The sequence below is a fragment of the Oncorhynchus mykiss genome, chromosome 4, assembly GCF_057628025.1.
Source record: "Oncorhynchus mykiss isolate SJ-2025 chromosome 4, ASM5762802v1, whole genome shotgun sequence".
Classification (NCBI taxonomy): domain Eukaryota; kingdom Metazoa; phylum Chordata; class Actinopteri; order Salmoniformes; family Salmonidae; genus Oncorhynchus; species Oncorhynchus mykiss.
The window spans coordinates 24,714,686-24,729,934 of NC_143025.1; the positions used below are offsets into that span (position 1 = coordinate 24,714,686).

A 15,249-nucleotide genomic window follows, 5' to 3' on the forward strand; every position below is an offset into this window, starting at 1 on the left:
TTGCAGACCCTTACACAGGAGTATCATTTTTGAGGCTGTCATATAGCTGAAAAGAGAGAACAGTAACTTATTAGTTCAGGTTCATGTTTTGTCTTCTAATACTACATTCTCATCTACTGCTCATATACATATGTAGTAATAGCTGCTTACTGTAGCTCTCTCCACTGATTTCCACAGTGACCTGCTCAAAGGGTTCCAGGACTCCGCACACCTCCTCCCATTCCTCCTGGGTCAGAGCATCAACAGGTGCATTGACAATGGCCAGGGTAGAGATCCTTTGACTCAAGAAACCGCTTCAAAATATAAAATGCTGAATTTCATCTTGTAGTGCAGTCTTGTTTAGGCCTTAGCTCAGGCATCCCCATCTGGCGTGTAGACTTTCTTTTTTCAGCACCTACTGTGCTCCTGTGGAAGTATTCCACAGCTGTTTTCACTTTGTCCACAGTGGGCTTCATCACCTTCAGAGCATCTTACAAATCAGGTTGATTGTGTGGGCAAGGCATGCCATTCTCTGGCCACTCAACAGTTCCTCTGCCAAGTTCTCTGAGGTGTGTCTGTCGCTGAACTCAAAGCAGTCCAGAAGACAGCTAGACATTGAAAAATCTTCAATGAAGTGACATGTAACTGACATTTAAGAAGTGGTTACCCTTGATGTCCAGCAGTCAGCGGTAAGGCAAACTGCAGTAGCTTTTTTGACTCTTTCCCACACTGAAGCCTGTGTGCTCTCGAAAAGTTGTGGAATAAGTGATTTTGAAAGTGTTTTCCTGCTTGGAATTGTGTATATTGGATTTAGACTATAGCTATAATTTCTAAAACTTCTGTCCTCCATGATCGAAAATGGCTGGAAATCGGTGGCAATCATTTTAGCCAATGCAATATCAATTTGGCCTGGTCTTGCTACAGACAGACTTTGGCATAAACTGGTCCATAGAAAACTGCGTTGCTGTGGGTCGCGGAGTACACATACTTGACTGAGTGGATACATCTCCACGTGTGCAGGTGCTGGCTCCACCACCATCACTAGCAGGCCCGCTAGTTTGTCGAAGCTCCGCTACAGCTAGCTTCACAGTTGGGTGCACAGTTCGCATATGCCGGTGTAGCTTGTGCGTAGAACCAGCTTTACATGAGATTTTGTTTTGGCAAATTCTACTGTGCTCTAACATTGTCGACATCATTAAAATGCATCCAAATGCCACTGTGCTTCAGACTCTATTTCCAGCTGTTTTCACAGCTGTCCTTCCTCTCTCTCTCCTCGGCTGCTAAGCGTGTGGCTGTTACTCTGAGCAGACAGTCAGAACAAATGTGTGCATGCACTTGAGCAGTTAGGCCAATATATATATATATATATATATATATAAAAAAATTCAATTAATTTAAATTATTTTTAATTATTCATACATATATATTTTTTTAACAAATATTTTTAGAAATAGATTTGGCTCTTCTGATATGTGAGCCGGCTCCCAACGTTCACCTACAAGAGCCTACTCATTCGCAAACAACCCATCACTACACTCGAGTCATATTGGTGCCTGTGAGATTGAGTCTGACTAGAAGCGTTGTCTTCTCTTTCCTAGCAGTTGAAACTCAAACATAGAAAAACAAGCAACCTTGAGAACAAAACAATGTAAATAGCCAATAAAAACAATTCTCACTTCAGCAGACGTTTGTTTCAAGTAAATTAGACAAACTGTTATGCCTGTGCGCAGCGCAATAGGCTACAAAGGATTCGTAGTTCTTTTGACTTGTGCTATTCATTTACCAGCTATGAAACAAAACAGCACAAGTACTTTGAAAACAGCTACTGAAACATTTTATTATAAATGTATTCACACTGTGGAGCCCTGACCACCCGCCAAAGTGGCTGGTAATAGACATTTTACCAGCCAATAACAAAATCAACTCGCAGGTGGCAGGTGTTAATTTAGGCCTGTCGATAGACCTGTGTTTTTGTTATTATGAGCAGGCCATCGTATTTTAATATCAATGAGTATTTCACATTCTCTGGTCATAGGAACAACATGAATTTGTGCCTAAGGCAGATGTGGTGCGACTCGAGTTTCACCATCAAGAGGAAGACTGTATCCCCTCTCTCCGGTCAGTCTCACCAAAGGAAGGAGAGAGCATGGACCGTGAGAAGCGGATCCTCTGCTGCGATCTCGCTCCCTCCGCTGAGACTAATGCCGTGTTGCAAACAACTGTGGACTTGGTGCATTCCAGACAATTGGGAACTGGGAAAAAAAAACAAGATGGGAAAAATTGTTTTGGAAGGTCATCCAACTTCGACTTGAAGTTCATTGATGTCATGATTTATCCGTTTTTTCCAAGATCCCTGTTGCCTCGAAAGCACAATGACCATCAGATGCAGGTGCCATTAATCCAGTAAAATAAAAAGTCAAATTAGCAAATTATTTCAATTTATGCTAAGCTGTGCCTCGCAAGTGCTATAGCACCTTCTCTTTCGTTGTCAAAGCGCAAATGTTGAAATATATTATGGTCTGCGAAGAACAATACTGGCAGGCCAGGCATATAGCCAATATGCTGTGCTAATGTATTAATCCTACTGGTCAAACCTCATGCGTCAAACCTCAGAACTGTTTTTATTGGGTTAATGTTACATTTTTTAAGACACTTTCAAAAATATTTTTCTGGGCAGTAGATTGACATGCTTTTTGACTGTGAAAGTGATATGGACTCAGAAAAGGTTGGTGACCACTGCTCTAAACTATGACATCTTAAATAAATAGAAGAATTGAGATTTAGAAAAATTGTTATGTTACGAACTATATCCTCTATAAAACAAAACACTTGTTTAATTTACCTTCTTAGGTACAACTTAGAAGTATCAATCTATGGCAGTGAACACTTTTTCCACATTGTTACGTTACAGCCTTATTCTAAAATGTATTAAATAAAACATTCTCAGCAATCTACACACAATACCCCATAATGACAAAGCGAAAAGGTTTGACATTTCTACAAATGCATGAAAAAATATATATATATATATTTTAAAGTATTCAGACTTTTGGCTGTGAGATTTTAAATTGAGCTCTGCTGCATCCTGTTTCCATTGATCATCCTTGAGATGTTTCTACAACTTGGACGCCACCTGTGGTAAAAGGTCCACCTTTATAAGGTCCCACAGTTGACAGTGCATGTCAGAGTAAAAACAAAGCCATGAGGTTGAAGGAATTGTCCGTAGATCTCCAAAACAGGATTGTGTCGAGGCACAGATCTGGGGAAGGGTACCAAAACATTTCTGCAGCATTGAAGGTCCTCAAGAACACAGTGGCCTCCATCATTCTTAAATGGAAGAAGTTTGGAACCACCAAGACTCATCCTAGAGCTGGCCGCCCAGCCAAACTGCGCAATCCTGGAAGGGCCTTGGGCAGGGAGGTGACCAAGAATCCGATGGTCACTCTGACAGAGCTCCAAAGTTCCTCTGTGGAAATGGGAGAACCTTCCAGAAGGACAGCCATCTCTGCAGCACTCCACCAATCAGGCCTTTATGGTAGAGTGGCCAGACAGATGCCCCTCAGTAAAAGGCACTTGATAGCCCGCTTGGAGTTTGCCAAAAGACACCTCAAGGACTCTCAGACCATAACAAACAAGAATCTCTGGTCTGATGAAACCATGATTCAACTCCTTGGCCTGAATTCCAAGCATCACGTCTGGAGGAAACCAGGCACCATCCCTACGGTGAAGCATGGTGGTGGCAGAATCATGCCGTGGGGTGTTTTTCAGCGGCAGGGACTGGGAGACTAGTTAGGATCGAGGGAAAGATGAAGGGGGCAAAGTACAGAGAGATCCTTCATGAAAACCTGCTCCAAAGCGCTCAGGACCTCGGGCTGGGGTGAAAGTTCACCTTCCAACAGGACAACAACCCTAAGCACACAGCCATGACAACGCAGGAGTGGCTTTGGGACAAGTCTCTGAATGTCCTTGAGTGGCCCAGCCAGAGCCCGGACTTGAACATAATCAAACATCTCTGCAGAGACATGAAAATAGCTGTGCAGCAATGCTCCCGATCCAACCCGAGAGCTTGAGAGGATCTGCTGAGAAGTATGGGAGAAACTCCTCAAATACAGGTGTGCCAAGCTTGTAGCGTCAAGAAGACTCGAGGTTGTAATTGCTGCCAAAGGTGCTTCAACAAAGTACTGAGTAAAGGGTCTGAATACTTATGTAAATCTGATATTTTTGTTTTTGATAAATTAGCAACAATATCTAAAAAACAGTTTTTGCTTTGTCATTATGGGGTATTGTGTGTAGATTGAGGGAATATTTTTAAAATTCATTTTAGAATAAGGCCGTAACCTAACAAAATGTGGAAAAAGTCAAGGGGTCTCAATACTTTCCGAAGTATTTCAAGTCAACTGCAAAAGTAATTAGCTGATAACTGAAAACATTCATGCACAAAAATGCTCACTGCACTGGTTTTAGTCACATATTCTAATTGAGCTTGCCAGCCTGCTAGCTAACAATCTTAACACATGAATGCAAGCACATGGCCTAAATGATAATTGGCGCAGATTAGTCTAGCTTTTTGCAGATTGCATGTTTCAGAAAACGAACTAAATAAGCCCACTAACATAATAGGCCCAGACAGTAAGTGTTATTTTTGTATCAAGGATGAGTCTGTTTACATTGGCGCCAGTCCAGAGGTCGCATATAAGTAGCACAGATTGATTGCTTACTAGCTAGGCTAACTACTTTGCTGGCTAGAAAAAGCCTAACTACAGTAGATTGCTGGCTAGCTAGCCAGCTAACTGTAACCCAGCGAGCATGTGATGAGGACAGGCCTGCTTACTTTGTGAAGTGTACTATTGATTATTTACTTATTCAAATACACTGTCGCTGGCATGCTAATCAGTCAAACCACCATGCCCACGAATTCATGTTGTGACTTATGGGCTGAATGATGTTCAATGGGCTGCTCGTAGAGCGCCCTCTTCAGGCAGCCATTGAAAGATTCAAAATGACCGCAAATGATTAGACATTTCTTCATTCTATGTATATATAGAATATTGGCGCTTTATCTGTGGAATAAAGACTGACAAATATTTCTGTAAAAGGCTAATATCGGCCGATAATGTCGGTCAATATATATCGGTCGGGCTCTACTATTGATATCTGGCTAAATAGAACCAACATTAAAATAAGAACCGATTCAGACTTTTTTATATCAATATCAAATCATTTCTGGGTAACATACATACCTTACTGTAACAGTTGTCCATTTAAAAAATTAAAGTTTTTTGCTAAGACATTTAAGCCACAATTTTGCTAAGACTGTCTGGGAGTGGTCTGAGTGGGGAGGGGAAAACTGAAAACTGTTTTTGGCAGAAAGGTTTGTAACTCTTTGTTATTTGGTTAATTAACCAATTTACTGCCTAAACCGAAACACCCAGCCATGCAAACCTGCTGATTAGAAGGACCTGTGTAGATTAGTTGCTAGTTGAAAATACAATCAGGAAATAACCCAGATAAAAAAATAAAACAGTTTTAGTGTTGGTTTCATCAGCTGTTGTACAATAGAATACAAAACAATTGACTCCACTGGGCCTTTCACAATTCACCATGTCACCTCTATATACACTAGTATTTTGCTGGGCATTCCAATTAGAGATCATTAACAACCTCCCCCCCCCCAACTCAGTAAAAAAAAGTTGTACTTTCACCAAAGCATTCTACTATTACTACAGCTGACCAACACTGAATAACAATCAAGTTTTTAAAAGTCCATCCCGTTACTAGTTGGGCCAGTGATATTAACACACTGATAACAGTGCTGTCTAATGCTGCCCCCTGTCTTTCAGAGAATTTTATTCACTTTCAAGAGCAGTTTGAGTCGGGTCTGATTTGACCAGATTATTAGCACACAAGGTTTGCGGCACGTTAACTGGAGAGGACAAGCTCGTGGGAATGGCTGGAGTGGGATGGTGTCCAACACATTCATTCGGGTGGCAATGTAGCCTGTTTTATGTCCCCCCCACCTGAACAATGGAAATAAAAATCATTGTAAACCCCGTTCAGCAGGTCAAGCCAGATAAGAGTTGTCTCCGGTAGCTTACTTTTATTCTGGTAAAATCAAAATTTTCAACTGTGCATAGATAACAATAACCTAGCAAATTGCATAGGTTGTCACTCAACTAATAAAGCCTAATATCGCGCAAGCCATTTCACCATTTGAATGCTGAATGTGCTACGCAGATGTGCAAGATCAGGCACAGGCCGCCTACCTCGCGTTGCTCAGCTCGCAAAGCTGGGCACAGTGCACAGTTTGACCAAGCTACATGTTCTCTTGGGTTGTTCGGCATGCAAAATGACTTGTAGATCAATGACTGTCACAGTTACATGCTAAATTCGACTCAAGTAGAGGATGCATCAGTTGTAAAAAATGTAAATAAAAAAAAAAAGGTATTTTCGGAAGGCAGAAAGTAGTATGAGCTGAAGATTTAAGTGAATCAGCCATTCTTAACATTTGAATTAATTTTATGACTGATGCTACATTTGGAAATGTTAAACGTCTGGGGACCGATGGGGTCGTATCTTAAACATTTGAATCGGGGGCCGATGCATATCGGTTAATTGTTACAGATTATACTTCATAATATAACAGACAAGTTGTACTATTTCTTAAAAGCTGCAATATTTCACTTTTTGGTTGACGACCAAAGTCACTTAGAAAAGTGAGTTATAGATCTGTCACTCGCATTGAAAGCAAGTCTAAGAAGCGGTAGATCTATTCTGTGTGCGCCATTTCTATGCTTCCCGTTCTTTAGTTTCGTTTTTGCCTCTTGTACTTTCAGTTTTGGACACCAGTGTCAAACAGCTGAAAATACAGTATTTTTGGTTATTGACAAGATATTTCACAGCAGTATTAAAATGGTACAATGATTCTCAACATAAACATTTCTTGTTTTGTCACAAACAGAAATTAGGCAAACTATTAGAATTCTAGCAACCAGGGAATGGCTGAGCGACTTCTGCATATTGCACCTTCAACATATAGCCTAATAGCCTAAACTCCTTTATGTATGGAGTAATAACCAGAGAGTTGTTCCTATAAAAAGTTAATAGCAGTAAAAGACCGGCAGACAATGCAAAAAAATTGTTTAATGTCACAAATGCTTTGCGGCTGTGTCATTTACATAGCCTACTTTGTCAGGACAGATTGAAAATGAATTATCCACTGTAATTACACATATCTTAAAAAAGTGTTAATAACATAACATAAAGAATGTCCCTTCCCTGCTGTTAAGGCTGAGACCAGCATGTCCTCGATATCACAGTGCTTGGGGCGATATACACAGAAACATTAATGATCTAATCATTCTTAATGCCAAGTACTAGTAATCCTTGGCTGGAGCAAAATCAAAGAGAAGAAAAGGTTGCCGTTAAACAGTCACAAGCTCTCCAGCACCAGATGCCTTTCTTTCAGTCTCTCCATCTCCATCTCTCCCTCTTTCTTTTTTGTCCTCCGTTCATCTCTCCAGCTGCAGAGTAGAAACGGCAGGGGCTGGAGAAATCCCCCGGACAACTCGTCTGGTCACGGACACTCCAGACCCGTCGGCCACCCCTATTCTACCCGCCACTTTCCTGGCAAACATTTGCTCTCCAGCTTAGCGTACCCCCACATTTTGGCTGGGAATGCCAATCAGAGCCCAAGCCCCGAGGCCGAACTGTGGCGAGCGAGGGGAGCTGTTCCCTGGGAGCCACAAGGCAAAGCCAGAGCTTTTGGAAAAGACAAACAAGAGGACAGGACTCTCTCCCCATTAATATGCACAAGCAGACACCATTGGCTGATCTTCAACTAAGACAAAAGTGGATGGGGGGGAGATGGTTTGCAGTGGACTCCATATGTGGCGGTGTTGGGGACTGAATGGGCAAATGGGAGTGGCCAGCATCTTTGAATATGGTGTTGCTTCTTTGTTGCGTTCTTATTTGGTGTTTCAGATCTCCATCATAACCGCAATACAATCCCTTAGAACTTTCACTTGGCAAGTAAATTAATATAGACGAACAAAACTACATCATTCCCTGAACTACTTACTTTAATAATTGAATTTTGTAAAGTATTCCAAAACCCTTTGATGTTATTTAGGCCTGGCACTTGTCGATACAAATAGCAGCTTTCCACCTGTAACGATCACACTAGTTGTTGAACCATCACCTGCATTCTGCCTTATGTTCTACAAATTGATGCAAAAAAAAAAAAAAAACATTGACCAAACAGTAAATAAGTGCCCAACAAGCAGTGAACCACAGATAGTAGTACAGGGGTAAAGGTGCTGGGCCTCATTTTCTCTTTTGAGGCAACAGAATGCCTAAAGACAAGCTTGCATGAGGACATGGAGGCCTGTTTGAATTCGCTTTGTCCCCTTTCCAGCTCCCCCACCAAGCTACCAGCCCTCTTCCTCCTTTCTTTTCCCCCTCACACCCCTCTTCACAACAGGGACCCCTCCTCAGTGTTTGTAATCCCAGCAGAAACACTTAAGGTTCACAGTGGGCGCTCATCAAAACCATCTGCCTGAGGAAGGGGAGAGGCCGCCCCCACTCCGCCACTGCTGTATTAATCTCTTCAATTAGCACCATTACAAACCCGTAAAGTAGGCTGATTACAGTAATGGTCACCAGCGCCATACAGGCGGCAGCACTGAGAGCAGGGGATGCTGGGACCTAGGAAACCAATCTAACTGATGCACCAGCACCACACAACAATACTGTCTGTCTGCAGTTTGGCTAATTATGAGAGACAGAAACAATAACCAATCACTGGCACTTTGGCATCGCTAGAGTCACCAGCAGCAAAATGCTGCCATTGACATGTGCAGAACAACATGAAAATAACTCTACCACAATGGTGATACAGTTGTACTTGAGTATGATCCGATTCAAACTTCAAAAGGAGGCTACTCCTTGAGTATGCCATGTACCCCAGCATCGATCGCATTGGAGAGGAGGGATTTCAGTGACACCGTCAGTCCATGGGGAGCTTGTTACACTCAACGTGGACGAGACTTCCTGCCATTAATAATTAATGGAGGCATTTCATCTCTATCTGTATACGCTATTAAAACAGGAGGAAGAGGTGCATCCTCATAATAGAACACAGTTTTGGTTCTCTGAGCTCACTTTAAGTGAAAACACTTGAGGATAAAGCTGCAACGGATGAAGAGAGCAACTGATGCACTGATGATGGTGTTGTCTACATGGCAGTCCACCCACCCAACCCCCTTCAACCCTCAAATCGAGCTGTAGCTAAGACTGTCATAAGAGAAAGGGCAAATACGCAGCTGGTGGTCCTAGTATGAATATTTCATCATCTGCTACCAAATCCAGTGTTTGGTTTCAGATAGAGAAAATGAGCAGGCCCCATTCCCTGCCCCCACTACACAAACACATTTCCCACAAAGTTGCCTGCAAATGCCAATTTGTCCTCAGATCAAACAGCGTTAAGCCATTTAGACAGTCTCTGGCACTGTGGACCTGATGGATAGATCTAGAAAAAAATTCTCTACCTGTCCTCTGTTGAGGTGCCGCCGCAAGCACGCAATGCACCACAGCTGTTAGAACAATTGTGTAAACTTCAGCATTCTTGACGAATATTGATATTCATTCCTATTGTAGCAACATGTCTGAGCAAAACTTGGTAATAAACGATAACTGCAATCGCAATTGTAGAGTAAATTCAAATATTAAAAATGTTCCTACTCAGTGATGGCAGTTATGTTTTCTAAGAAGTGTAATATTATGAAACCTTACAACTATCCTACTGGTAGAAGGCCATATCTTGAGGCCCGTCTAGTACTGACAGGACATTATGTGTAGAGAGAGGGAGACCCACCTCCTGTATGGTTCGACTGCCGGGGAAGTTGAGGTTGTAGTCTCTCTGGGCTTCACGGTGGCTGATGACGAGCAGGAAGTTCTGATTTAACGACTCCTGGAGGACGCTGGAGAGGGAGGAATACATTTTTTTTTTTTATATATTTTTTTAAACAGAGTCAAGCAGAGAACAAGCAAAGACTTGTCAGACACTTATCCCTGCAGTGACGTGGCTCCCTGCGTCTCCCCTGGGGCTCGTGCCCACTCCTCGGTCTCTGTCCAGGCAGGCCTTGCCTGGTGCTGGGTTCCTCTGCTGCTCAACAGACCCCAGCAGCCTGCTAGACTGCTCCCTGACCCAGCATGGGGTGGCCAGGACACGGGGCCACATCAGTGACATCCCACACACAGCCTGTTCACAGCCCCAACAACACATGGCTGGTCTGGAAGTCAAGAGCATGTATTGATTTGTCAGAGGGTCTTTTCTCTGCACCTATACATTGGCCAGTGGGTTTTAAGGGCAAACAGCCGTTTTGAGCAATGACTGAGGATATGTGCAGCATAAGAGGGAGATACTTTGTGTGCTTCACAGAGAGCTTCAAGTTTTGGAAGCTTCCCTAATAATAAATGTTGAGGTTAAGTAGCGGTTTGAGCAAACGCTCAGTCTGTGTTCGTGAATATGAATTGGGAGCTTAGTTCAAGCCAGGCAGTTAATCAGAGCTCAAATCCAAGTGAGGAGGAAGAGGAGAGTCAGAATTAATATGTAGCACACATTAATTATGCAAGCACTGCCTTAATCTGCGCAGATCTGGACCAGCTTATGTTAACAGAAGCTCAAATGTACTATAATGACGGCATATTTACATTGACTAAAACTACGATATCAATATGTAAATGTTATGTTTGTTGTAGCTAACCGGGAAGATTGAAAATGTGTGGTGTGGAAGGACTGGATGCATATGTAATGAGTTGAGCAGAGAGAGGGAGAGAGAGAGGGGGCGAGAAGAGAGAGAGAGATAGAGACTCACACAGGGGATCGAACTAATATCGGCATGATTTGTTTGGACACAGTCCTGATTGTTGCTGGCAGACTAAAACGCGAAAGAGAAAAGTGGGTAGCTGGGTTGTAGCGTTATCATAAGCCGTTGTGAAGACCGCAATAAAAAATAATAGTGACTTATGGCTTTACACAGTAAACATGAGCAGACTATGTGGTCCATACTGTGAGGGATTTGTCTTATCTAACTTAGCTATTTGGCTTCCTGCAAGTCAGTCGTATTGAGATAAAATATCTATGGAACCTACGGTGGAGAATTAATATCTTTGCTTCTGGGGTCATACTACCGACTCAACAAAGTGCTTTCAGCTCTCTGTTTTCTCTACACTTGACTCCCATCAGGCTGTCCTGCTGTGAGGGCTTAAGGGTTACGTAAGTGTTTGCTTCAGCAGTCAGTGCACTCTATACATGGATACACCGGGCCAGGCTCCGTCCTCTCAGGAGTACTTGACATGGCATGAGGTGCGCTGAGTAAAATGTCACTTAGATTTATAGACAGAAAATAAACCGTTTTGGAAGAGGAGGAGTCTCAACAGATTGGTTTCATTTTGAGATAAGCCTCCTTGATTCATTGAGGGTCCCTAGGCACAGAGCAGACACACAGAACTTATTAAACTAACCCTGGCAGACACACACACACTTTTTCCTTCACTTCAGAACATCACAATACACACACACTGACCATCTCATCTGTAACATATGAGCTAAAGAGGTCAAAACTACAGGCAGACAGACATGCATTACCATCCTACCTCCACAAAAAGGGAAATATGCCAGATAATGGGAGATTGCGTGTCTTGGTCTGCCATTTTGTCTCAAGACTAATCAGCATACCAATTGTTAATAGTTTCCAATGCTTTTGGCCAGCCAGCATCTGAGGCATGAGTATCTCTGAGGGGTTAACAGACTGGGGAGGGAGGGACCTGGCAAATAAATACCAAATGTCTAATGATGCATTTGTATTTCACATTGAGTTCAAATTAAAATAACCTTCAATAAACACACTTCCTGGAAGCAACAGAAATAGATGAGTCACATTAAAATATTCATCACCCTACATTATTTATGCAAGAGATTAGCTCCATCTAGAAACCCTCCTATATCCAGTCAGTCAACAGACACCGGGAAACACCGGGAAACGTTTGTTTGGCTCAGGAGTAGATATTTGTAACTAACTTTGAGTGAGAGCTTGACAGAAGTCTCCAATTTATTTATTATCAAACACAGGATTCAAATGAGTGGGCCTGATGATATGGATAACTATTTGACTGGTTTGTTTGGTTAATGTGTGCAGAGATCGGCTTAGAAGTAATTGCCTACTGTGGCTTGTATTTGTTAAGTTATGTCCCATTTTCAGAAACCGCACCCAATTATTACAAAGGGCTAGGAACTTAATCAGAAGTAAAATGTTAGGTTTTAAACTCAAGCAATGAGTAGATTAAATATGGACATACGTTCATATTAGTGAAGTACTAAATACTAGATGGTCTATTCCAGTATGTAGACAATTTGATTATTAATGAATAAATAAACCACCAAATATAATTGCCTTCCACAACTTAAAACAGTTAAGTAGTAATATAAAAAATAAAAAAAGTGTTAATGCCAAAAAACAAGCACGCAATTTATTCCAACTTCTACTTTCTTTCATTGGCTTTCCAGCGTGCTACCTACCACAAAGTCTAATTTCAATTAGAGTTACGCAGGCTTGAATGTACCCTCCTCAGTATAAGTATATGTCTTGTTTGTTCACTGTGTGATATAAAAAAAGGTAGTACCAAGGTAGCTCTGCTAGTAGTGCCATGTCAGCCTAGTCAGTCTCCCGTTTCAGCAGGTACAGTATTAGGCCTAATACAGGGTTTGGCAGAGCGGTGGGAATGGCAGCTCTCTGACAGCAGCAGACTAGCAACTCGGTGACTGCGCTGCGAAGGTTATTTTTAATGCTGCTGTGCTAACGGCTTGCCTGCCCTCCCTGCAGGAGGCCTGCTCCTTTGAGAAGTGTGATCGTCATCCTCTCTCAGCAGCAAAGATGACAACAGGGTCGCCACACACCCCCGCTAACTCCCCAACACACCACCAAAATAGTTTATGGAAGATAATGAGCTCCTAACACTGAACATTATAGCTATAGCACTCAGAAAATTGGAAATTGTGCCACTAAGAGACACAGCAGTTTGCGCAGTTATCCAAAAAATGGCCATTAGCTGCATCCTACACAGTCAAACCTCTACTTACTGGTTATCAAAGCAGCACAGCCAACGGCAGCAGCAGCATTCTTTCTTTCTGGATATCAACCCCCTAAATATCTGAGAGATATTACAAAACTGTATCCAAACAAGGCATTGCAATACTTGACCCATGCCAGTATCTGCCAGTCTCTCTGCGTCTGATTCAACGTGTTCGGAGAGAAACACAGGAGGAAGAAACATGAGACCAGTTGTAATGTGACTGTTGTCCTCCTGTCCGACACACGTCGGTGCACAGTGACTGCTGTAGAGCCGGACTGGCTCTTCATAATGCATGGCAGTGCCAGGTGTCCATCTCCTCAGCAACCCCACTAGGCCCCGACTGCCTCCCTAATCAACAAAGATAATTACACAGATCCATCCCCTCCTGTTACAACAGACCACTGACAAACACCAACAGCACTACATCTCATCAACAATTACAGAATCAATACTATAGTACCTTGCCTTTCACACGCTTCTCTTTCTACATTTGGTTAAATCTGATGTTGTTAAAGTATGCTCAGATAAAGATTGTATAAGTGTTCAACCAAATCCTGACCATCCTTATTGGTTGGTGCCACGCTGGCAAGCAGGTGCACCAGAGAGTATTATCACCACGGGTGGGATTTCCTTATTAGTATGAACTTTACCTGGCTGATACAGATGAGAAATCAGATCGGACACAAAACCAGCCTTTGTGATGGGATTACAGCTCAATGATGAGTAGTTTGACATTTCAGATGGAAAGGTTGTTAAAACCTCCTTGGATTCATACAGCTTGGTAGAATGACCTTCTAGAGTGGCTTAATGGTTCCCCCGCAATGAATCTCAAATGTCTCTTGATATTACATAAGTGAAAGACTGCTTTACTATTGGTATAGGAAAATAACTAAATAAAAGCTCTGAAATGGTTACAAATACAGCTATGAAAACCATTATTTACACTACAGAGACTATTGCAGTAGCCTTTCATTTTAAATGTCAAAATAAATGACAGAAACCTTCTGTGCACAAGGGTAAAATATATTCGTAAAATATTCCAATCACATTGAAATCTATGGTATAATATTAATGGATGGTATATGGTCCAGAAACAATTTTACCATTATTAGGTATATAGTGCCATCTAGTGTTCAACATGTATATAAACGCCTCTGGTTGGCAAAGTGTTGCAATCCTGTTGATAAACCAGTCCTTTAAAATGTGGGCAACACTAACAGGCAATGCTACAGCATATTTCCATATCAGAAAAAGTGGCAGTGTCTATTTTTTATTTTATTTTTTAAAGAGGCAATAATGCTTTTGCTGGGATGGTATCTCCAACAGTGAGGGTAGGCCTATTCTACAACAATCCTGCTACAGATTACATGACTGAAAACAAAGAGTGAGTGAAGTTAGTTACCTGTTTTGGCTGGTGCTTGCAGTGGGGGTGATCTCTGGGGTCAGCACATACAGGCTGTTGTTCTTTGGCAAGTGTAAACTTTGCAGAACGATCTGAGGACATAGGGACAAATGAATAATGCACAGCAGTACTGCATCTATCCCCCCCTAGATGGGTGTGGGTGACATGTGAAAATTACTCCGATGTGTGAAAAATAAATTAAGATAAAGCTAAAAATGGTGCAAAGAGATGGTTTAAACATGCTCATTTGAAGAGGCATTCCATTATCGAAATAAATCTTATTTTGAGGGCAATACTCACACTGTCAGATAGGTCTCCACTCTTCCAACCCTTCAACTGCATTTTTGATACGGGGACCTGAAGCTCTGTCTCAAGAATCTGTTTAATCTCCCCTACAAAGATAAAATAAAGGGAAGAAATACCTAATGTAATTGCAACAGCAGTTCACCATTAGATGGCAGTAAAATACAGGTTACACAAAATAACCCAAATAAGTTTTTAATGCAGTCAAAATACCGAATTCATTATGTGTATTTTCTGTCATGAGGGCGCAAATATATGCTTAATTAATCATTTTTAGACAATTTTCCCCTTACAAGCAACACATTAATTTGGGTAAAAACAGACTTCTTAATACTATTATCTTCACAACAGAAACTGTTCCAATACTGGTTACAAGTGTCTAGATTCTGAGAAAGGGATTAAAGTCTAAAAACTAAAGCACTATACATTAGTGT

General features: G+C 41.8%; 1 protein-coding gene across 4 annotated transcripts in view; it reads right to left on the bottom strand.

The window, feature by feature from the left end:
- The window catches only part of LOC110521562 (FAS-associated factor 1), an 88,712-nt gene that overhangs the window by 55,503 nt on the left and 17,960 nt on the right, over window positions 1–15,249 (bottom strand). For all 4 annotated transcript variants that reach the window (XM_021599186.3, XM_021599185.3, XM_090231560.1 and 1 more), the window contains 3 exons: window positions 14,813–14,904; window positions 14,513–14,604; window positions 9,851–9,956 (listed from right to left, as the gene is read on the bottom strand). In XM_021599186.3, coding sequence (XP_021454861.3) covers window positions 9,851–9,956; window positions 14,513–14,604; window positions 14,813–14,904 — 290 coding nt within the window. The remainder of the gene's footprint in view (window positions 1–9,850; window positions 9,957–14,512; window positions 14,605–14,812; window positions 14,905–15,249) is intronic.